Raw genomic sequence first — 25,640 nt, 5'->3', positions numbered from 1 at the left:
TAACTCCTAAGATTGTGACATGACCGTATAACATGCATGTGCAAACCCATTGGTGTAAAACAAAAGAGAGAGAACAAACAACACATTAAATTTTTATTTATACCAACAACTAATTAAATTAAATATTATATATGAGTACAAATCTGACACAAGCATTAACTAATGCAGAGAGAGAGAGAGAGAGTTTTATTTTTATTTTTAACTAAATACTTATTTAATTTGTTATCTCCTTTCACTCTCCATAGTACAAATCTGACACAAGCATTAACTTATGCAGAGAGAGAGAGAGTTTTATTTTTATTTTTAACTAAATACTTATTTAATTTGTTATCTCCTTCCACTCTCTACTATCTCCACTTTCCATCATTAACACGCAGAAGTGCAGAACCACCTAACAGAAGGACAAATTACACAGAGAGAGAGAGAAGAAATTACCTGCAGTGAGAATGCGTAGAGGATTGTAGATAGTTTTTGGTCACTTAGAATTTGACGACGGAAATTTCACAGGACGACCAACGAGTAAATTTCACGGTGGGGGCGATTTTCGATTTAAGATTTTTTTTCTTTTATTTGAAGTGAGAACAGTAAGGTAAAAATACATTTATATTTTTATAATATTACGTAATTTAATAAAAAATTAAGAGATATACGAACAAGTCATTGGGATTCAAAGATCCACGAATTAATCCGAATCTTTGAATCCAATGGCATTTTTTATCGGAAAATATAATATATGTCAGATTCGCGTATAATTCGTGAATTAATCGTGAATTTACTAACTATACTTGAGAGTCGTATCTTGTTTAATGAATAATAAGGTATTTATACCTCCTTGCACGTCGTTGTCTTGTTTACACTTTTTTCTTGAGTGCCCCTATCTTCATTCGCCACGTACCCCTTTGCAATGTGGCCAATCCCCGCCCGGGGTGTTGGTTGGTGACAGACTCCGCTCCTTGGTTCTTTCGTCCTAGCTGGATCCATCTTCCACATGGTCCTCTTATATTCGGTCATGGCTTCATTCCTTGATTAGAACACCCTTTCCATGATTTTGGTCAATGACACTCGATCGTTTGTTGACTATTGAGTGAGACGTTGCCAGGTGCCACCTCAAGGCTAGCATGGCAATCCTCTCATTTGGTGCCATCCACAAAAATTAATATCACTCTCCAATGACTATGCTAAGGAGTCTGTGTGATCATCAATTGCCAATGTTTGCAACTTCGGTGCATCACCCATGTAAACGATGTATGGCTTGATTTCATCACAAGATGATTGAATCCACATTAGAACAATATTGATGATAATAAAAAATGATCAAAATCTTAAAACAAAGAAAGTAAGGTAGACTCACCATTCTTTCTATCTTGGTGGACCTGATCAAGGTAACAACAAATAAGATAGTAATGAGAAACAATAAAGGTTTTTTTTTTTTTTTTTCCCATCTTGATGAAATCTCCTCTCCCTTATTTTATTTATTTTCAATTAGGATGTAACAAATAATAGTTGAGGTGCCAATAGCAGCTCTCTAATTTTAATTAGAAAATAGAGTTACGTTACATGTGTAAGCCAACAAATTCTAATGCTAATAAGGAAAAATTATTTAAAAAAAGCTTTAAAAAAATTTAATTTGCAAAAAAGACCTAACTTTTACAAAATTATTGATACGAATCGATTTCAGCCCTTAAAGGGCTGAAAATATATTTTAAATTAAAAAAAAAAAGATTTTTATGAAATAAAAAAAATTAGAAGTTCGATCCTTTAATGATCGAAATAATTTTTTATTATGAAAATCAGATTTTCGGCCCTTAATGGGTCAAAAATTTAATGCGGAATTTTTGTTAATAAAGTAAAGAAATGTACGATACGCTCTGACACGTATCAGTAGGGGTGCAAGTTAATTCAGTTCAAATCAAGAACCTAACCAAACCGTGGGTTTTGGATTGGTTTGGTTCAGTTTAGATTAATAATGGTTCGGTTTCGAATTTTAAAAATGAAGAACCGATGGATTCGATTCGGTTCACGGTTCAGACTTAATAAAAAATCGAACTGAATCGAAAATCGAACCAACAATTATTTATATATATATATATATCGGGGCGGTTCAAGGGCCATATGAGAAAACATATGAAAAAACTTTCGTTTTTCAAAATAAGAGTTAGAGGTTTTGAATTGAGCTGGTTTTTTGCAAGGATGGTCACTATGATGAAAAGATCATCCTCACAAAAAATCAGCTCAATCAGAAACTTCTAAATCCATCAAAAGTGATTTACAAATTAGTGATAAAAATTGGTAAAAAATCGACGGTCCACATTCTAAATCACTTTTAATGGGGTTAGAAGTTTCAGATTGGGCTGATTTTTTTTTTTGGATGATCTTCCCATCATAGAGATCATCCTCACAAAAAATCAGCTCAATCCAAAATTTCTAACCAATATTTTAAAATTTTATTAAAAACGAAAGTTTTTACATATGTTTTCTCATATGATGGCCCTTGAACCGGACCCTATATATATATATATATATTTTAAATCCTAAGCTAATTTTCATTCTTTCATTTTTCCCTCTTCTCTCTCTCTCTCTGCCATCGGAGGAGTTGCTGCGGGTTGTTCTCTTTCTCTCTCTCTCCTTGTGGGGGGAGCAACTACGGGCGATGGCTGCTATTGCTATCTCTCTTTCTCGGCGTGGGATTGCGGGCATGCGAACTCCGATGGCCGGCAGATCTTCTCTCTCTCTCTCGACGTGCGGTTGCAGGTTAGTTAAACCCATTTTGTTTTGGGATAGATTTTAGAGAAAAATTAATTTTTTCCATAATTTTTAGAAATCCAATTTTTTTTTGTTGAAATTAATCTAATTTTTATGTGATCTCATATATATATATATTTTGATTTTTAATTTTTTATAATTCATGTGTTTACCTAATTTTATTGATAAAATTTTGAGAGAATTTTATTTATTTATTTTTTTTCCAACCTATGGAATCGAATCAAATCAAATTGAATTAAGATCGATTTGGATTGGTTCGATTTTAGATCAAATCGATTCGATTCTAATTCTCATATAATGAAATCGATCTTGATTGGCTCGATTCTAATTTTACTCTAAATCAAATCAACCCGAGCCAAGTTGCATCCGTACGTACTAGGGACATTTACAAGGTTTCCATTTGTCGTATTAGAAAGGGTAAAAACGTAATAAAAAACATGGGGTTTTACATTCGTAAAGAGAAAAATTGGGTAGTTTATCTGATGCTCCAACGCCTTTTAAATATTTTTTTAAAATTGAAACGAGGCAAAATCTTATCTCCCTAGGACACTACGATCCTGTCCCACAGGCAGTCCTGAAGGCCTGTTCGCCTGCCGCGTGTCAGTTTAAAAGGACAATAAAGAACCACTTTAATAACGAAAAAAAGCAAAAGATATCCTTTCTTCAAAAAAAAGCAAAAGATATCCTTTCTCCGTTGAGAAAGTGCAGACGCAATGGCCAATGAGCATGATTCCTGCTGCGAATTTGTTTAAATGCCTCAGCTTTTTCAGATAATTACGTAAGTAGCACACTCAACAACAAAACTGTGAAGGGCATTACTGTCCAGTAAAATCAGTCACGAGGAATTGTAACCTCTGGACTCTGGTCTGGACAGGACTGGACTGGTCTGCTCTGGTCTGGTCAAATGGAACTCTCAACCAATAAAACTCGCCACGCGGAAAACGTCGAGGTGATAAGGGAGACGAGAGAGATGTTCCCAAAGCTCTATAAATCCATACTCAGGAGCAGTTCCTGGTCCAGATTAAGCAATTGATCCCGTCGATGAAGAAGTTGATCCGAGTGATTATGCCATTGATCCTGTAGACCCAGCAGCAACAGTTGACTAAGCAGCCCTCCTTGGTTTAGACCCTGGTTCAGCAGTAGAGTAGATCCAGTTGAAGCACCACCACTAGTTTCAGTAGTTTATTCAGTCGATGAAGCGTCTGTTGATCCTTTTGATCCTTTGACTCAGTGGATCCGGTTGATTTCTCAGCAAAAGCATAGGAAAGGGTAGAGGTTCAAGAGGCAGAAGCAGTTAATTCATAAATAAAGGGAAATGCCCCCTTTCCCGAGCTTTCTGAGATTAAAGCCACGAATAGGTGGTTGCAGACTTTGGTGAATTCTTATGTTGCAGCCAAAGCCTAATGTAGTAGAGGAGAACGAGAGATGCAAAGTATGTTTTTTTGGCTTGGCGAGGTACAGAAGTTCTACTCGAAAGGTGAGAAGGTCTGATCTGTAAAGCCCTTTACACATTTAAAATTTTCGTAGATCGTTCCAACCGATAAGCTCAGGGATTAAAAAAGTTCTCTTCATATTTTCCTTGAATTTCTTATCCCCTGTTTGGAGATCAGTTGTTTTCTGTTTTAGAAGATGTGATATCTAGTTATATTAAACAAAAAATCCGATCTTTTACCCAACATTCTATATTTTTTGGGTCATAGGTTGAGTTTCTTGTGCAAGTTTGCATCTTGATTAGAAAAAATTCGAATCTCGGAATTTCATTTAAGTTTGGACCATTAATTTCTTCTTCTAATGCATAGATGCCTGTCGAAATTTTCCTGTGTTAATATAGGTATGATATGCTGTTCTTATCAAAAAAATATAGGTATGATATGCTGTGCTGTGAAACAAAAAAACCAGATCTTTATCCTGATTTTGGATTTTTTTTTTCTTGATTCCTTCGGATCTATCTATTTGCTATAATGTGTGAAGCAGCTTTCAAAATTACATATATTAATGGAACGATGATGGCTATTATTCTTTTATTTTAAGAAAGCTTTTTTTTTTTTTTAAATAAAAATAAAAATGCAGTCTTTCAATTTTTAAATTTTTTTTTGGAACGCGGATAAAAATGCATTACTTTGGCTTCAAAAGAACATTTTTTTTCCTCCTCGAATGATAATAGTGATCCATCTAACCCCTAATTTTAAGAAAGTTTTGATTCTGAAATTCCATTTGTGTCGTTTTTTTTTTTTTTGGGAAGATTTGCCTTCCATGAGCTCCCTTGTTCCCGGCTTCTTTTATCTGGGGAGTCAAGTTCCCCTCTCCATTATCAAACCATTTACTAATTGATTTTGAGAGGATTCCATACTCCTAATTGTTTTTTGATGTGCATGAGGAATGAGGAGTTGGCTGATAATCTTCTTAAGCATTGAGATCTTGATTGTGAAGTGTGGAGTCACTTCGTTGGTCTTTTTGGAGCACTTGAGTGCTTCCTTGGTTCTATTGTCGAGTTGTTTGGTTCTTGGCTTCTTTGGGGTTTCTCCTCCAAGGCTTCAAAAACCCCTTTGGAACCTTCTTCCATTTGCAATTTGTTGGGGGTTGTGAAAGGAAAGGATTAAGTGCACCTTTGAGGGGAAAACATCTCATCTTCAACAGATCATTCTCCTTATTTTGGACTTGCTATTTTTTAGGGGGAAAGCTTTCTAGGGGATCATTTTTGAGGATTTTGTTGTTGGTTGGGATTTTATTTGTAATTTGAAGGCGAACTAGTGTTTCTTTTTTCTTTTTTTCCTTGCTTTTGATAAATTTAGGGTTCATCTCAACAACATTTTCTCTTTTTAATAAAATTTCAACTTATCAAAAAAAGAACAAGAAATTATTGCTGCTGTGTAACACACTTGTAGCATTTAGAAATACGTGAAGGAAATTGGTGTAATGATTTGATTAATAAATCAAGTCTTGTAGTGTTTAGTGTTTAGTATTGTGCAAAGAAAGTTATAAAGAACAAACTATTATTTAATTGCATTTTTAACAAGTATAAAACAATAGTTTAGTTGTAGAAACTTTCAATTATTATGAAATATATCTTTCTTGTTGAATTATAAAATAATTAGAACTTGTAATTTTGTTATGTGAATTTGAAACTTGATATTTGGAAATGTATTGTTAATTACCCTAATTTTTTTTATTATTGTTCTGTATTATAGATATATAAACAGTATATGCTTGCAACTTTGTGAGTCTTACGCGTTGCTCCTCGAGGCTATGCCTTTAGTTGTTGGTTGGCCAATCACATCGGTTCTTTATTCTTTTTCTTAGTTTTCGGCTTCTAGCTTGATAATTTTTTAACTTACCAAAAAAGAAAATAAATAAATAAAAAGAGAAGCTTAATAACCTTTATCTTCCTTCAATAATTATGATCATAAAAAAATATTTATTACTGTTTTAACATATTTTGATTTCGATGTGCAAAATCCATAACACTATTAAATTTTGAGTATTTCTTGGTTATGAAGCCTCTATTCAGTTATTTAGGTAGAACCAATTGTCTCTCTGCCCTCTCCCAAATGGGTTGTCAAATCTGTGAGGATTTTTGGTTGAATAATTTTCAATTAAAAAAAAAAAAAATCTTAATCCAACATATTGTTAGTTTGTTAAATATTTCGACAAATTTTAAAATATATATTTTAAATTCATTTCCTTATGTGGTTATGTGATTATGTCAAATTTTAATCTCATGATGAAGTTTTCCTATTTCATATGTTTTGACTCATTTGTATGTATCATAGATTGTTTATGGCCGGTTTATTTAAATGAAGAATCTATTGAGTCAGTTCAACTGTCTCACATGTCCAACATGTTTTTGTTGTACGCAGGAACTAGAACATTCCATGCTTCATGTCTCAATTTTTGCTCTCAATTCTTTATACTGATTGTTTGAGTAGGTTTGATTTCTTTTAACAACTTGTTATGGACTAATATCAGTCTTGCTAACCTACTTTTTGTAGGTATTGCTTCGGGTAGAGCAAGAACAAGTAGTAATAGGAGTTTCTTGTTGACTTTTCTGATCAATATATGGCTGCTCAGACCTCCGACATTTGTTGATATAATATCTCCAGGTTCTTTATGGTCTTGCACACAATAGTTAATACTTGTTGGTAGTAGTAGATTTTTCTTCACATTAGTTTCTTTTACAGACAAAAGTTAAGGAAAATTTGATTGAGCCTGAACCTATAAAAAACATGTTTGACTAGACATGAGACTCCTTTTTGACCTACAAACCGCAGTTAAAATAAAGTTTTTTAAAATCTATTTGGATGATATGACTTATGATGCTGGACTATGAACTAATTAAAATGATGGTTCTGAGATTACGGTAAAAAATATCAAGGACAAGGAATATTATAAGCTACCGGATTCTACCACAAAGAAATAAGAAAAGTTTAGTAAATAACTAATAAATAATTCTAGACAATGTTTTTAGTCCCACCGGTCTGAATCTAAAATATTAAATTGAGGGATCTTATGGAAGGTAGAGCTTCCAACTAGTCTAAGGTATTAGTCTAACAATGTTTAAGAAGATCTACAGAATTAAGGTTTCTAAGGTTAGATCTAAGGTTAGAATAAAGTTAGATTAATAAAAATAAGAATTTAGAATGGTCTAAGCTTGCTGTAAATTATTAGGCAGCAAATAGGGATGATTTTGTGGTTGATTTAGGTCGATTAGACAAGGATTTTTGGATTGGTTTGGGCTGGGCGGCAACATGGTAATTTTGATAGGGTTTTGGTAAGTCCTAGTATGTGTAGAACCTCTAAAACAAAATATTGGTCACCTAGGGTCTAGTAAGAGAAATTTCACAAAAAACTATGAAAATAAGATGAAAAGAAGAAGAAAATTAAACTATATTTGCAAACCAAGCAGAAAATACATTTAAGATAGGAAAATCAGATATTCTATAAATTGTATTCAAAAGCCTCTATAAAATAACATAAAGATGTCCTTAATAGTAAAAAACAAAACCCTAAAGAGAAAATGCCTAAACTATCCTTAAGTAAAAGATAAATTACAAAAATTATCTAATTTTCGTAACTCTCTCTGTTAAAATTTCAAATCTTAGAAAGTTAAATAAAAAATAACCTAAAGTTATGAAACTACCCCCAAACATTTATACTCTGACCATAGGCCAATAAAACATAAAAATAAGTCCAAGACATTAAAAAAAAAATCTAAAATAAAGTCAAAAATAGAAAATGAAATAAATCATAAGTATTCTAACATTATGGTCACGTGTTGGTCATTTTAATTCAACCAATAAGTCTTCGATCCAAATGCAACCCATATGCACCCTCTAATGTAGACTCTTCAAAAGATTTTGCACATGGGGTCTTTAAGTCTTCTCCGTAACTATTACCAATTCACAATGAAGCTTGCGATTTACTTCTCCTATGGTAATATTTAGAGGGTGATGATCTGATGTCCTCGTCAACTTAGATTGGACTTGGATTTGTTCTCATATTTGTAAGTTGAGGTTGATATTGGATAGTATTAGATCAAAGAGGTGTCTAATACCAATTCACAATGAAGCTTGCGATTTACTTCTCCTATGGTAATATTTAGAGGGTGATGATTTGATGTCCTCGTCAACTTAGATTGGACTTGGATTTGTTCTCATATTTGTAAATTGAGGTTGATATTGGATAGTATTAGATCAAAGAGGTGTCTAATCGGAGATATGTTAGAATTTAAAATTAGGCCAAATTCAATAGCTTATATATAAGTTGTCCCTTTATATATACTAAATAATATTGTAGATTAGAAACTAACAAGTAATAATACTAAAATAGAAATCTACTAGAATTATAAAATAAAAAATAAGTCACTAGAATTAGGAAATATAAACAAATCCTGTTGAAATTAGGAAATAAAAACAAATCCTAATAGAATCAGAAAAATTTTAAGACTCTTAAGTAGATATAATCGGATAACAAGGCTCATATTTTATTGACGCTGTTCCATATAGGAATTTTGAATTTCTTGCCATCTTCATGTAACCGTTCTCCCCCCAATTAATACCCCAGGAATTTTTGATTATCTAATAGTCTTCATCATGCTCAATGGTACGTAGCCCACTATCAAAATGCTATGGTTGATATTTCTTATACAATCAATGGATGGTGTTCATCGATAAATTTCCTGAAAAATAATCATACAATGGGATTATTATTATTATTATTTTTTTGTGATATGACAAGATTAAAAATTATTTAGCAAAAAAAAAAAAAATTTTTTTTTTTGTGCGTAATTAGGTTTACTCCTGTGTATTTTTGAAAATCTTTAGAACTAGCAATTATTATAACCACTGGTTGGTTATAATCTGCTTGCAGAAGTTTATTATCATAGCATAGTGGAAATAAAGGACTGAACTGTTATTAACTACATTACAAATTGCATTAAGTCTTTTCTTTCCCTTATCATTGTATAGTTACACATCCTTATATCCGTTAATGAAGACTTGCTTTTCCTTATAAACAATAAAATGATACACAAGTTTACAAGTATTATTATCAAAGCCTTGTTAAAAAAATCTAGGATAGGTTGAGTCAGAATTAATCTAAAAATTACCAATAAGAAATTATATGTTTATGAACCTAAATACCTATAAAAAAATCTAGGATAGGTTGAATAAAAATTGATTTCTCCTAGACATCAAACAGGTCTTTAGGCCCATACGAACATGTAATTTCTGATAGGTAATTTTTAGATTAATTTTATTACTCAACCAATCACAGATTTTTGTAATAAGGTTTGATAATAATGCTTTTAAATTTGTGAATTGTTTTTATTACTTGGGAAGGAAAGCGGGTCTTTATTGATAGTTACAAAGATGTAGAACTATACAATTATAAAGGAAATGAGAGATTTGATGCAATTTGTTGTGTAGTTAATAACAATTTAGTCCTTCTGTTTCCACCACCCCATGATAATAGATTTTTGCAAGCATTTTATAACCAACTAGTGGTTGTGGCAGTTGTTAGTCGTAAAATTTTTAAAAATACAAAGGAGTAAGTCTAATTATGCAAAAAAAAAAATCATTTATCTTTTTTTTTTTGTTAAATAATTTTTAATATTGTTATATCACAAAAAAAAAAACCTAATCTCTTAGTATGATTGTTTTTTAGGGAATTTATTTAGAAACGCCATCCATTAATTGCATAAGGAATATCAACTATAACGTTTTGATAGTTGGCTACGGTACCACTAACCATGGTAAAGAATATTGGACAATTAAAAATTTCTAAAGTATCAATTGGTGGGAGATCGGTTATATGAAGATCGCAAGAAATTCAAAATTTTTATGTGAAATAGTGTCAATAAAATATGAGTTTTGTCATCCGTTTCTATCCACTTAGAGAGTTTTAAAAATTGCCTGATTCTATTAGGATTTATTTTTATTTCTTAATTTCAACAGGATCTGTTTGTATTTCTTAATTTTAGTTACTTATTTTTATAATCTAATTCTAATAGTATTTCTATTTAGTATTATTCCTTGTTAGTTTCTGATCTACATTATTATTGAGTATATATAAAGCGACTACTTATATATAAGGTTTTGAATTTGGTCTAGTTTTGAATTCTAATATATCTCCGATTAGACACCTCTCTAACCCAAATTAGTGAAAATGATTATTGGCAAAAGTCTTCATCTTGACCAATAGCTTGAAAAGCTTGATGTAGAGGTTGTTGTGCAGCATCACACTGTTCATTGTATGTTGGGAAATTTGGAAATAACGTAATAGCCGCACCATTGTTGAAAAATGAAATGATCGTAAGGAAATGATTTTGGACATTTTGAGTCTTGTTTGTTTTTAGTCCAAGGTGTTCATAGAGTTTATAAGGGTTTTTTTTCAAGACTTTGTTGGCAATTGGGATAGGGTTTGTAATATTGCAATTGAGTAGGATCATTTGTATTGGTTTTTGCTTGGATGGTCAGCCGTCCTCGCTTGTTTTAATGAATCTTTTGCTTAACAAAAAAAATTAAGATTCTTTATACAGATTTAGGGGTGTCCTTGCTCTGCCAAAAAAATGTCCTTGTTAGAGAGAGGGAAAGAGAATGTTCAGACTTAGCAGCTCGTCCAACAACCTATCTAGTTGTAGTTGTCTTCTCCTTAAAATCTTCTGCTCACAAGTAAGTTTCCTGTTACATTAATATATAGTTCATGTTTTAGTATAAAAACATAAAATTATTACACAAGGAACTAACAACTAAAATTAATGCAGATTAGTATATGTTTTAAAAGAAACTTTTGTATGTCATTGTGAGCATTTTTAAATCAAACAAATCTTTTTTCCATATTCAAAATTAGTTCATGTATCTGAAAGCCCTAATAAAGAATTAGAAAACCATTAAAATCCCCAAAACAATTTCAATTCTCAATTTTATCGTGATACATGCAGATTTTGATACTCAATTATGTAGTATTTTGTGTATTTATGGAGAATCAAGTTGTCGATTGAAGAGATTGAACGAATTGTAGAAATTCAGGACCTGGAGAGTTTCTGCCTATTTTGAGTTCTTATTTTATAATGAGCTTCATTTAGTCGTATCGCGAGGAAACGACATCTACAGTTATGTGCGCACCTCCATGTCAAAAATGGAGGTCTCTATGAGAATATCGGGACTTGGAGAGTTTCAGCCTCTTTTGAGTTCTTATTTTATAATGAGCTACTTTTAGTCGTATCACGAGGAAATGACATCTATGGTTATGTGCGCACCTCCATGTCAGAAATGGAGGTATGTATACTTTACTTTGTATGGCTAGTTAGACTCTATCTGATATGTATGCTAAGGCTATCAATGGCTTTGGCTATATTCAAAAACTAATTCAATAGGTTTTGCATTCTTCTAAATCTCAAACATCTGAAATGTAAATCAAGAGAAATTATATTTTATATTTTGTGCGCACCTCCATGTCAGAAATGGAGGTATGTATGCTGTACTTTGTATGGCTAGTTAGACTCTATCTAATATGTATGCTAGGGCTATCAATGGCTTTGGCTATATTCAAAATCTAATTCAATAGGTTTTGCATTCTTCTAAATCTTAGACATTTGAAATGTAAATCAAGAGAAATTATATTATATATTTTGTTTAATGTGATGCTTATATAGACTGTGCATAGAAAATTGGGTTTGACCTAAAGCAAGCCCAATCCAATAGTGTAATTGGATTGGGTTTGGATCCTAATGTTAAGAGTGGATAAAAATCCAATCTAGTAAGAGTTTGATATGATGTTTTATTGAGTCAACTTAATGATCTTTATTGGGTTGGTAAAATGCATGTCTTGCACGAGGATAAATGTTTATTTTACATAAAGTTATCGTTATTAACATGACGATATCATAATGTAAAGTAGAGATTAATAGTGTTCTATTTGCCATGACAATCTAATAATATCAAGAGAAATTTACTAGAACGGTAAATTGTAGCATTGTAGTTCTAACTCATGAGAAAAATATATCATCCAAAATTCTACTAAATTTTAGCAATTTAATTTCAATAAACTAAATAATGAAAAAATATCATTGTATTTCTTTAAACATTAAAAAATCTAATACAACTTTAGAGAACCAAGAAATCCTTCCATGGTTGGATTTATCCAAACATCAAACCCTAACAAATACAAATCAATCCAGAAAATTGGTCATTAACACTACGTCATATTGCGCTTATTGCGACGGTAGAATTGCACTAAAAACGACTGCTAAAGGTTGTCGTTAATTGCGACAGTTTTTGGCTATCGTTTAAGTGTCGTTTTAATCATTTGAGTGTAATAAGTAAAAGTTGGGGTGCCGATAGCCATTTGAACAAATTTCCTCGGATAGAAGCTCTAGTTCTGCCATTGTCGAACGCTCTTTTCTCATTCTCACTCTCTACTTGTCTTTGTCTCTTCACTCTCTCTCACTCTCACTCTCACTCTCACTCACTCTCGCTTGACTGCTCTTCTCTTTCGCTCTCTCAAATCCGTCGCTCTTTTTGAATCTCTCTTCTCGAATCAACTCTCTAAGTTTTGATCTAGTGTTTCTCTCTCACTCAACTCTCTCTCTCTCTCTCTCTCTCTCTCAGAATTGATCAATTTTTTTCATTTTAGAAAGTAAATCGATCGGATATTTTTTTTGGAAAGAAATTGATCGGAGTTTGATCGAAAGATCTTCGCTCGATCTCTCATTTACAGAATCTGTGATTTTGAAGACGCAATCAGTTTCAATTTGCAAGTTTTAGGGCATAATCGATCGGCGTTTGATCGAAAGTTTTAAGGCTTTGTTCGATCTCCCTCCCTTTGCTTGGTTTGTATTCAAATCTTTAGGTATGTTAAAGTTTTTTATTGAATCTAAGATTTTCCTTAATTAATTTAGGGTTTCAAATGTTTTGAAGTTTGCATTCAACATTTTATATTATTCTTGTCTGATTTTAAAGTTTTCCCTCATATTGTCTTTCCTTTAGATTAATATGCACCTATTGTTTGTAAAAATTCCTAAGAGAATCAAATCCATTACAACTAGTGCATATTCATTTAATCTAACCTTTTTTTTTTCCTGAATTGGTCACACCCGTGGTTTTATTTTAACTTTGAATCATATTTAAGTGATTTGGGATGAAATAAAATGGAAGATAAATTTGAAAAAAAAAAAAAACTATCCTTATTGATAAATAATTAGCCAGTTTTTTCTGTTGAACCCTATAAACAGTCTAAGGTGGTCCCAACCTACTTGCATCAAATCAACTCCATCATTGAATCTTTTAGTTCTGACTTGGATGAGTGCTAAAGACCTGATTGGGTCATTGTAGGACCAATTGATAAGGATTGGATAAGACTGATCTTATAAGGATCAGATAGGACCCTCATCGAATAGGATTTTATAGGATCTCAATATTAGGATTCAAATCAGATACATTTACAATTGGATTGGGTCCAATGGGATTAGGACCCTTGTCGAATAGGATTCTTGAAAATAAACAGTGTTTCAAAGATATTTTCCTGCCTTGCAGGAAATTTCTAGCACCAATGGAGATCTAAAAACCTGAAAAGCATGGTCAAGGACTGTGGATCCATAATCAAACTTGTAGATCTTAATCCTAACAAATTCTTTAACCAAAAAAAATTTGGATTTTCAAATCTCCACCCATCGATATTGAAAATAGCCTACATGACCGTAGGGTTATGAAATAAACTAAATCTTGAAATGTAACATCATTGTATTAAAATAGTTATTTCTATCTACATATAGAGGGGATATTTGTACTGCTTTACAAAAAGATGCTAAAAAGTTTGGAGATAAGAGATTTGAAACACTGTTTATTTTCAAAATTAAAATTAGTAGTGTTCCGTTTTGGTATCTAAAATCTTAAGGTTGATTTTATAATTTAATCGATACCAGATCTTAAGGTTGAAGAAGTTACAAAGATTAGTTGTTAGTAATCAATAGGTGAATGCAGATTTGAGTCATGGTTGCAACATATGCCAACTTTAACGAGCAAGATTAAATAAATAATCTATGTGTTTTGAGTCACTATTTTCTCAAAATTTTTACAGTCCTCTCTTTAATAAATCCATACGAAATAGTACTCGATTGCCCTTTTCACATCCTTCTAAAAATTCAAGAGCGTCTCTTTAAAAATTCAGATCCTCTATTTATAAATCATTAAGAAAAAATAATACACAATTACCCATTTCATATCCCTTAAAAAAATCATCAGCTATGTGGGGACCAACAGAATACAAGACACAGTTTCGATATCAAAAAATAAAAATACTACCCCTATTGTTACCCATACTTTTTAGAGGGTAAAAATTTGATAGTGTTTGGTAAAAAATAAGTTAATTTCAAAAAAAAATTTAAATCAAAGTTAAACTAAAAAATTATTAAACAATTTATGGGTAGCATGGTTTGGAGTGCATATAACATGGATAACCATAATAGCAACCCACCATACCCAAAAAGCTCTTTTGTGGGTATAGGCAGAGGGTGTTGCGTTGGAGATGTTCTCACACAACAAAAGATTGAAGATGTGTTGGACTGGTAGATGAATGGGCTGCTCATTTTTTTGAGGAACTTGATTATGTTAACGAGGGTGAGAATGGGACACTCTTTGAAAAAAACATTTGGTTATGTACTGCTCGACCTGTTGGATCTGAACTGGGAGGTATGCTACTGTAGAGATATCTCGAAGATCTCATGTAAGTTAGGAAAGCTCTCTCTTACGTAGCTTAAGCATGGCCTGTTCCAAGGCTAATGCATTCATGGCAAGACGTTTGTTGTGCTTCTAAATCTGAGATGGGATCGTATGGTAAAGTTATGGGTGTCACATGTTCCAAGTCAGATGCATTGGCTCTCTTGTTAATAAATTGCACTATGGATTTAACTTTTTTGAACTATGGCTGGTTTATCTCTGGATAGTTTGCCCTCTCACGAAGGAAAAAATGGTTAACAATTTTTCCTTTTATCGCAGGGGATGTAGAGAGATTGCCCAGTGGTTACCCCCTGTTGTTAGCTGAAGGAAGAAAAATACAAGTGAGTTTCTTTCTTTTCTCTTTATGTCAATTGTTTTGTTTGATGTTCTATCGGTAGTAATAAAGCATATATATATAGCTGAAATCTAAATATGAAATTGTACGCCTAAAAACAGAACAAAAATGGGTAATAAATTTGAGTACTATACCTTGAATTACAAAAGGTTTTCCAACAATGCATTCCAAGACATAACAAGTACCCAATCTCTTTTCTATAATTCATCAATGGGAATTGCCCAAATAACTCAAATCTGTTTAGGAACCAAAAAAAATTTAAAAAATAGAGAATGTTTGGTTAAGTGTGTTTTGATCCATGCATGCATATCCCATTTCATAGATTTAATCCAACACCCACTCTGATCATCCAATTGATATTACAAATAATAGAACAAAAAGGTCTCCTCAAGCTCCTTGGAATGATGCATAGTGCAAAGTGTGCCTAAAAGCGCCCAAGTGCATAGGCAAATGGAAATGTAGTTTCTCACATAAATAACCCAAGTAAATATGTAAGAATCTTATATAATCTTAAGAAGAGACATTTCTTTTTTCGGATGTGGGATCATCTTTTAGGAGATAGTTCCTAACTTAAGCATTATCTTAGAATACACAATACAAAAAATACTCCTCAACTTACCAAAAAACCCATTTAACCCAAACAAATAGTATTTCGATTTTATTGAATCTAATAAAATATTTTTATTATTGGCTTTTGGTTTCCAAAATTGTTTAATGTATTCTGTCCTTCATTTTATCGTGTAGTCCTTCATTTTATCTGTTTCCTATTTTCTCAAGCAATAGTTTTCAGTATTTCATCTCTCTGTGTTATTGTTTTGAATTAGAATTCATATGTTGCTTTCTTGGCATTATTTTGAAGTCTAATACTAATTTCAACATTTGTGAAACCATACACCAGAAAGAACTTAAGGATCTCGAGCGGTAGGTTCTCAAAGAAAACCCTGTATACATTATTTTTAGTGAATCACTCTCATCTCATCCGTGGACATAGGCACTACTGAACCTTGTAAATTTTTCTGAATCCTATCTGATGCTCAAGCTTTTTACTGGATACATGATCTAATCTTCGTTTTCACACTCACATAGGTGGGTCAAAGAAAACAAATTAGATGAACTAAAGTTTGCAAGGCAGAAGCTAACCTACGCCTATTTCTCCATTGCTTCCATCCTTTTTTCTCCTGAACTATCTGATGCTTTCATGGGCAAAAAATTCTGTTCTTGCAACTGTGATCGATGACTTCTTCGATATTGGAGGCTCCCATGAAGAATTAGAACACCTTATCAAGTTGGTTGAGAAGTAAGTTCCCCTTCTCTTGTTACGGTTGATGTTGCATGAGTTTCAAGTGAAAGTTTAATGGATAGTTCATTGAATTACAGATGGAATGGCAATTCAGACACTAGTTATTGCTCTGAACAAGTTGAGATCATATTCCTCGCACTTTATAACACAATTAACGAGCTCGAAAGCAAAGCATTTGTACAACAAGGCTGAAGTGTCCTAAGTCACCTAATTGAACTAGTGAGATTGAATATGACTCGTATATATTTTTAATGAGCTTCTCGATTTTAGAGAGGGTAACATGAACTGTGTTTATTCTGCAGTGGCTTAGTTTGCTCAATTCTATGATGAGAGAAGTTGGGTGGGTAAGAGACAAGTCAATACCCACAATTGATGATTATATGTCAAGTGCGCGTATTTCACCTGCCTCGGGAGTCATTGTTCTCATAGCTCTCTACTTTCTCAGGTTTGAGCTTTCAGAAGAGATAGTTAGAAGTTCAGAATATATCAATCTATTCAAGCATCTGAGCACATGTGGCCAACTTCTCAACGATGTCCAAAGTTTCAAGGTCAGATATAATGTGTTATGTGCAATATGCAAGTCCTTTACATAAGAAATTTATAATTATGGTTGTTTTTAAAATTTTATCAACATTTAAGCTCTTTTTATCAAAAATGAATATCTTGCTCGAATTTGATTGCTTATTGAGATATTTCAGTCAAAATCTTGCTTTTCTGCCTGAAATTTGATTATTTTGGTTGATATATAGTATTCACCAAAATATTATATGAAATAAATGTATAAAAAAAAAAAAAAATTATTGTTTAAATGATTGCCGTTTTTTTGAATATTCAAAGAAAATATCATTAAAGGGGACTTCATTTCCAAATTTCATAGTTATAGAACTCCCTATTTCTGGTGGTCGCTGTGTTGATGCAACAGTAACACACTATTGTCTTTGCGCAGGCCAAATCCGAGACAGTGGACAAGGTATGTGAAATGGTGAAGAAACAGTTGGCACTACCAGCTGATTTTGCAGTCACGGGTGAATCTAAGTTTGCTGCACTTGGAGCTGATTCCCTCGATACGGTACCTGACAACTAACCATGAACTTTCAACATATCATCTTTTTCTTGCCCATATCATTGTCTTTGATCTTAGTGTAACTTCGCTGATTTTACCAATTTTTATTTGCGAGTTCGCTATATTGGTTGCATATCTCATGTTGTATCCCTGTATATTATTTATTCCTGTTTTTATTTTATAATTTTTTTCGAGCTCGTAATTTAAATTGTTCATGGAGTTGAAGACAAACTTGTTGTGAGAGATCATGATAAGGTTCTCTCTTTCGCAGAAGCTAGGGTAGCCAATGCACCTGCAGAGGCCATCAAAGCTGCTGGTGATGCTGCTGCTGAAAGGGTAGGAAGTATGTTGTGGTTCTGTGACCAAAGAGGGATCGAAACCATGAAGGAGAAGTTTGAGGGACTGTGCAAGGTGACGGTGATGCTGAAGATTCCATGTATTTTTTATTTTCTGTTTCATGCATCTGTGATATTAATAATAGTAGTAGTAATAACAATAGAAGCAAATGAGATTTCAATAATTTGAAGGTGAGAAATTAGTTTTTCATCTGGATTTTGGCAGATTTTAGTGGTAGTGGTTTTGTATTTCAGAAAAATAATTTTTTAATGATCCATTCTTAGACAGTCGTTTTTTTTCCAACTGTCAAAGACAGCCATTTTTTCTGACTATTTTACTCTGTCGTAGTTTAAAAATCACTCATTTTAAAACGACTTCTTTTCTGACTGTAGGAGCAGTCGTTTTTTTCAAAAACGACTGTCATGGTGCATTATGACGTAGTGTAAATCTTATAATGATGAAATTTCCATCGATCTTAAATCTTCCAAAAATCAAAATCCTAATTGAACCCAATCTAATATACAATGTAAGGTTTAAATAGTTTCGATGCAAGTTTCTTACGATCCCACAACGGGGAGAGAGAGAGAGGTTGTGTACTTGAACTTTGATTCTTTCAAGCTCTACAACTTATTTGATGGAAAATCCAAATAGAAATGAGAAGAAGTCTGAAGTGTGAAAGAGAAGACTTCTCGGTAATTTTAGTGAAAATTAAGGAAAGGTATTTTCGGTATAAAAAAAAATGATTTTACTGTTTTTATCGATTTGGTAAAAAAATATTTTCGAAAAAGTAAATTACAAGTTTTTAGAATAATTGCTACAGTTTTTCAATTTGGTAATTAATCGGTATTTGGTGCATGTTTTGATAAATTTGCCTTTTTATTCTTTGTGTTGATGTACTACCCCTCTAGAATTTTAAATATACTTTATGGTGTACCGTGATGGTACCTTTTTGGATGTTTCGAACAATTTGACCGTGAAGATCAGTCAGATAATGATCCTACTATCCTCGGGGATGGCCAGGGTAGTGACATTTCTTTCTTGCAACTAACTGACCCTAGTTCAGACCTTTAACCGAGGTCAGGTTTTTATATTTCGATTTTTTTTTTTTTTTTTATACTTTTGGGCTTTCTTTGAGTGTGACATCTCTATTTACTAGTCTTCATGTCTCTTGCTTCTGCTTGTCCTTGCATCTTTAGTACTATTCTTTTCAGGTGAGTCGTCCAGCTTGGTGGTATAGATCAGAAGTTCTTCATCCTTCTTTGTGGTCACATTTGCACCATGTTTCTGACATACTTTCTGACTTTTGTAACATCGGGGTATACACCGTTAGAATGTAATACCTTCCTTAATGAAAATAAAAAATGGAATTTACCTCTTTCATCAGCTACCTCATCATATATTTTGTGTTTCTTGTTTCATTATATTAAAAAAAATTTGCAAACTTGTTGCCAAGGTCCTTCTTAAGTTGAGGCGCCTTTAGGGAGAGGTTCACTTATAATTTTAATAAATAAGCTTACCTTAAGAAGTAGCTTTATCATCTGATTTTTAGACATGTCCACCTCCTAGTTCTTTAATCCACAATCACACGGTTGTCCTTTTAGTGTGCCACTTCACTCCAATGCCTATAGCAATTTTGATAAACAGACTTTCGATTTACAATTTATAAAGACTATATAAACTGTCTCAACACATCATTTTTGTAACTTTGTGATTTTCTAGTTTGAAGATCACCGTCACGTGGATTTGGAGTTGCACCATTATTTTTTTAAAAAAGGTGTGGATGGTCAACCGAAAATTAGTTTTGAAAATGCTCTCGAGAGAAAATTCACGAAGATGAGCACTAATCCCGATATTTTTGGAATCGCCACCTAATTTAGGTCTAGGAACTATAAAGTGACTCCGAATGAAGTTTGGATCGGTCTACGATTGAGACAATGGGTAAGAGGTCAGATTATGGGAATCAGAAGGTGTTAAGCACTGAACTCGCTCGATCGAGATGATTGGTTTCTATTATAATCCAAGACTATCCTATGTAGACCCTTAAATAATTTCTAAATAACCTAAAACTAAAATAGACTAAACACATAGGACTAAAATCAAAATTGGGTTGAGTATGGACCCAATTGGGTCAACCCGAACCAGACTGGTCAAACCGAGTTGATTCAGACAATTTGAATTAAGTCAATCAAACTGAGTCAACTCGTTCAGATATGCATACATTGATTCAGCCATGAAAATTCTCTCCTCTTTACCTTTTTTATGGTTCACTTTCTCTAGAAAATCGAGAGCAATGTGTTATATATCATCGTGGGTTTTTACGGGCTTTTATGATACACAAATAATAGTTATAAGGATCAATTTTTGGGAGGAATTGGACGATATACCCAATTAATGGGCCTTCTTTGATGCATAAGTGGTGACCTCAATGTTACAATTTTTTTATGTGCTAAAGTGGTACAGTAGGGTGACTAAAAGAATGGATGTTAGAGAGTTCTTTAGATTGCAAATCCTAGAGTCAATTCGGATGCAGTCATATCACTTCAAGGTGTACGCCTCGCCTCATGAGCATAGTCTCACTTATACTTCAAGTTTTGCAACTATGATGCTAGGTAACCTTGAAAAACTTGCAGGATTTTTTTTATAAAATTTGAAGTAGGATTAAATTAATTAGTTCAGTAAACACGTGTAATCTTCATTTTTTAAAGCGGTGATATCCAACTAAATTAGTTAGTGAGAATGTGAATTAGTTTTTGTGTAATATAGAAAGTTAATGAATGTAATGATTTTAAGAGGTGTATTTGGGAGTCCTCTACATTTAAGGTCTTAAACACTTGATAAAAGTATTTTAGAGGTTGTGAAGGTCATTATAAAGATATGCCAACTTTCCAACTGGCTATTCCTTACAAATGGTAAGGCATAGAATAAGGAGTGAGCGTCTGGAACATGGAAATGATGGCTGCGATCAACTTTTTGTTTCCTGCTGTTTTAAATATTTGCTTGCCTCTTTATTGTAGTTGTTGTTCTTGAGGTTGGAGATGAAGTTTTTAAGGTGCTTCCTTCATTTGGAGATGCAAATTTGGGTGGTGGTGATGAGTTTGATAAGGTTGGAATTATTTGCTTCCATTTTATTTACAAACAACAGTTTTTGGAATGTTAATGTGATTTTGTTTTGACTTCTTGTGACTGAATAACATTTAAGCAGCTCCAACTAAAAGAGAGAATCATCGATTGGCTTGCTTCAAACATCAATAAAGATGGAGACATCTATATTTGGAAGGATAAACAATTTCTTCAGTGTCTCACTAAGACAGCTGAGAAAGTCAAGATGGAGCTGTCATCTTTGGCTCTAACAAATGTGACGTGGTGGGTCTACTATTTTTCAAGTTTGCTATCGTAACTATGACATTCTATTGTTCATCCGAAAGTCCTTTGGGACTTATCATTTGTATATATGGGATTATGTTTTGTAGGTTTAGAACCCCAATTAAAAATGTCTTGAGGGATGCAATGTTCTTCTGCAATGGCTTTGATGAGGTGATACCTGTTGATGGATCTTCTTATGTACCAATTGTTCAGGAAGTTGTGAAGAAAATGACTGGAAAAGATCCCAATGTCATTGTCATTCCTGAAGTTGCTGCTCGTGAGGCCGCACTTCCAGTTAGTTCTTTTATCCCTGTTATTTTTTCTCATTCATATGTTCTTAGTCCTCATCCATTGAGATAAAATCTTCCATAATTTTTTAATTAAATTAGACAGAAGTGGGTTCATAATTATTGTTGTGGCAATTACATCTAGTTTTATTACGTAGTGGATCATTAATTACTATTCTAATTGTATTCCTAAATTTATTCAAATATCAGGCTGGTCTCCTGGTTGGAAATTCCAGCAATATTGTTCCCATGGACATGACACCATTATCTCTTGGTCTAGAGGCCTCGGATAGTACTATGACCAAAATTATTCCGAGGATCACAAAGCTGCCTTTCTCCATGTTGGAGTTGGTCCTTACAAGTGAAGATGATTTGACAAGTATTGAGATAAATGTCCTTCAGGGCGAGGAAAAATTCACAAGGGATAACAAATCTATCGGTAGCTTTTGTTTTAATTGGTCTGACTCCAGATAAGTGGTGTGGTAATTAAATTTGATATCGATGCCAATGGTACCCTTATTGTTACAGCCAAAGACTGGGAAACCCATCCAGAATATGAAGAACATCAATATCACTGATGCTTGCGCTTTGCCCAACAAGGTATATTTCCAAAAAGAAAACAAAATTCTTTAGAGGTTTAGTTCGTGCATTGTCGATTTAAAAAAATGTATTTTGGAGGCCTAACTACTGAAACCCACCATCCTAGCTGTTTTTAAAAAAATAAGTATTTTGACCTTGGATTGGAACCACCCACTGGCCTATTTATTCATAAAGCCCATTGTAGAGAAAAATGATCAACATGTTATTTTAGTACAGGAAAAAAATGTTGAAAATCTTTGTACATGAATGATTGGTCATGTTTGGTAGTAGTCTTGCAAAACTTACATATATTGGTCTATTGTTGCAGATAGTCAATGATCGAGTTGGGATACACACAAGTAACATGGAACCCACAGTCGGGGTTTGTCCTAGTGGGTTTTCCATTTGTCAGTCGTGGGCCAGATAAGGCTGTATCAGAAGAACGAGCCACCATGCTCTTTCAACAATGGAAGGAGGAATATTGAAGGATTTATGGACCTGAAGAAGAAAAGAGGAGGTTTAATAATTTTCAACAAACCATGGCGAGTGTAATAGAACACAATTCAAAGAGAGACTCATGGGCAAGTAGTTTAAACAACGATTTCCCCGATGATGACGCTTGCTAATGGACAAGTGGTTTAAACGATTTCGCAGATAATGACGCTAGCTCGACATTGGAAAACACCCCTATTGCCCTAGACATTTTGACTCATGACATCAAATTAGTATTGCTTCTTGATAATTGAAGAAATTTAAACCATTTTGCTGATATGAGCTGGGAGGAGTTTGAAATTGACAGCCGTGAGGGGAATGGTCGAACGGAAAAAGAAGGTTGTGGTATGACAATAATTCATTTTGACTCTCTTATTTAATGATGATTTGAAGCTTTTGGTTCCCGATATCAAATTGCTATTGCTTTCTAAATGTCTTAAAAGAAAAGTTTTGAAGTACCCAAAATATCCTTTTATCACCTTTTTTTTATATTATTTTTTTTAACAAGCATTACAATCCATTCCAAGGATTTGTGATGGCAAATGAGAATCAAGAACTACATATATTTATAATTTCAAAGATTTAGATGGAATTTTCCATCTCTTCCGATGATTTGTGATAATGAATGATGAACAAAAAACAATATACTCAATAGTTTTGAAGATTTAGATGTCAATTTGACCTCGATTTAACTTGTGTATTACATTTCACTTTGTCTAAGCATTTTTCCTATCAATAGCTTTGATCCTTTTAAACCTTAAATCCATCCCCGCAGTCTCGTGCCTTTCTCTTGTAGCAGAAACTAAACAACAAATCAACAGCGGAAGTTCACATAGACGAACTACAATTTACAAAAATTGATAGTGAAATCGAACATGTGATTGTATATAACGCATCTATATCAGCCCAAAAACATAACATATTTATTGGTGTTGGGTCTATTTGGAAAGGTCCAACGGTAGAGAACATTCCCCTTTAAATCCAACACAACCGTCTGAACTCATCACAATTCCCTATAACCACCCCTCACCATATATTTACTAGTGTTAGATGCATTTGCACAAATCCTATGGTAGAAAACACTTCCCACTAAAATAAAATAATGGCTACCTAAAACTACCCTATCTATCTCTCTCTCTTTAAATGCACACCAAACCCTATGGCAGTGGAACATCTTTTTGGGATGTTTGAGTCTATGATTGGGAGTCATATTTCTCTTCACGCAACTCAGACCCTCACCACTCTCTCCATCATCTTTACCTAAGCCTATTCAACTCTCAAAAAATCTATTCTTACCCCTCCTAAATCTCACACGCTCTCATATCTTTGGACCGGTTTACAAAATCTTTGAGTCGGATCCGTAGACCTTTGAAAAGTGAAATCATATGTTCACACACAATCTCAATCATGTTTCGATAAGATCCAATGGTTGGGATAAAAGATGTATCCCGAGAATATACTACAAATCTCTAAGATAAATCTCAATCATTGGATCTCATATATACAGTTGAGATTGTGTGTGAACATATGAGTTCACTTTCATGAGCACACGGATCTCAAACTTACATATATAGGGTTGGGATCCGTAGACAAAGTTCTAGATAAAGTGTTTTGTTCTATATGAGATAAAAATTTCGGAATGGCCTGATTTTTTGTGAGGAGGATCTCTATAGTGAGGAAATCATCCTCACAAAAAATCGACCCATTCTGAAATTTCTAACCCTAATTTATAAGTTAAAGAATCGTGGATTGTCAATTTTTATCGTTAGTTTGTAACCACTTTTCACAAGGTTAGAAGTTTTAGAATGGGCCGATTTTTGTGAGGATGATCTCTATGGTGGGGATCATCCTCACAAAAAATCGGCCCATTCTGAAACTTTTTAGTAATATAAGAACTTTATCTTTGTGTAGAACGTTGTCTACAATTTTGTCTATTGAATTATAAAGAAATAGTGTTTGGTTATATAATAACTGTTGTGGGCATTTTAGTTTTTTAACTTAAATACTTTTTTCTTATTATAATAAAATGGAAGGGTATTGAAAAAAATGTGATGGAAAATACTAATGTCCTCACGAAAAATGTGTGTATTTTTGGTTTGTTTGACTGGATTTTACAGAATCGTAAGGTAAAGGCAATTTGGTTATTTCCGACAAATAATTGGGCAAAAGAGGTCCTTTAATGAAAGATAAAGCTTCATATAAAGCAAAACAAAGAGTACTCAATTGCCTAGATCTGCTCTACAGTAAGTATGATCATTTACTTTTATTTTCATAGAAATTTTGGAATTTCTTTTATCCAAAACACCCTCTATTTTCATTATTTAGATAGTGTTGTTGTGAGATAATTCGTAATTTATTGTAGAAATAGGGGTATTTTAGTAGTTTTATGTAGGTCCACCAGTCGCCCATGTGTCACGGTCGTATTCTTTCGAAGCGAGGTCGTGTGACACAAGGAGGTCAAATCCACTTGTAAGCCTGTAAAATGATCGTACACTACACACACGTAGCTAGCAAATAAATAAATGAGGCAACACGGGGCAAAGCCCGGAGGTAACTTTATTGATATAATATTGATTACCCGAGGTAACGCGTTACAAAAGCAATAAATGCGTTACAAGCAATAGATGATAATATGACACGCGCGACTTCCACGGAGCTAGGCATCAAAACTTCAACAACGTGGGTGTTGGTCGGGCTTTACCTCGTGTTGCCTCATTTACTTGTTTGCTAACTACATGTGTGTAGTGTACGATTATTTTACAGACTTACAAATGGATTTGACCCCCTTGCGCCGTACGACATCGTTTCGAAAGAATACGGCCGTGATACCAAGGCTTCTTGCGAGAGGGGGGAGGCGACAGTTAAAGTCTTATTGTTTAAACACGTTGCA

The 25,640-nt window shown here is 33.3% G+C and overlaps 1 protein-coding gene across 7 annotated transcripts; it reads left to right on the top strand.

Annotated features, from left to right (window-relative positions):
- The first annotated feature begins 3,450 nt into the window (after nt 1-3,450).
- LOC147396116 (stromal 70 kDa heat shock-related protein, chloroplastic-like) lies at nt 3,451-25,439 on the top strand. 7 transcript variants are annotated; one of them, XM_086450697.1, is made up of 10 exons: nt 3,451-4,240; nt 6,753-6,863; nt 15,255-15,316; nt 16,933-16,970; nt 17,076-17,178; nt 17,577-17,699; nt 21,044-21,132; nt 21,232-21,392; nt 21,606-21,686; nt 21,890-21,925. In XM_086450697.1, exons 1-8 carry the CDS (start codon nt 4,189-4,191, stop codon nt 21,239-21,241), a joined length of 588 nt encoding a protein of 195 aa, XP_086306823.1. In that variant the 5' UTR covers nt 3,451-4,188; the 3' UTR covers nt 21,242-21,392; nt 21,606-21,686; nt 21,890-21,925. The 7 variants fall into 7 exon arrangements, with proteins under 7 accessions (XP_086306823.1, XP_086306819.1, XP_086306824.1 ...); XM_086450693.1 differs by having other exon boundaries at nt 3,460-4,240; nt 16,933-17,178; nt 21,890-21,915; XM_086450698.1 differs by lacking the exon at nt 6,753-6,863 and having other exon boundaries at nt 3,460-4,240; nt 16,933-17,178; nt 21,890-21,916.
- Nucleotides 25,440-25,640: the final 201 nt, after the last annotated feature.

This window comes from Akebia trifoliata, chromosome 8 (assembly GCF_017979445.1).
Source record: "Akebia trifoliata isolate Shusen 1 chromosome 8, ASM1797944v1, whole genome shotgun sequence".
NCBI classification, from domain to species: Eukaryota; Viridiplantae; Streptophyta; class Magnoliopsida; order Ranunculales; family Lardizabalaceae; genus Akebia; species Akebia trifoliata.
The sequence above is the reverse complement of the archived record's forward strand: the minus strand, read 5'-3'. Positions and strand labels throughout refer to the sequence as shown.

Bases quoted from the DNA above. Each gene is read 5' to 3' on its own strand.
- LOC147396116 (XM_086450693.1), top strand. From the start codon at position 4,189: ATGCAAAGTATGTTTTTTTGGCTTGGCGAGGTACAGAAGTTCTACTCG. The intron at 4,241-6,752 runs GTGAGAAGGTCT...TACTTTTTGTAG, and splicing joins ACAGAAGTTCTACTCGAAAG to GTATTGCTTCGGGTAGAGCA. The intron at 15,317-16,932 runs GTGAGTTTCTTT...TTTATTCTGCAG, and splicing joins CTGAAGGAAGAAAAATACAA to TGGCTTAGTTTGCTCAATTC.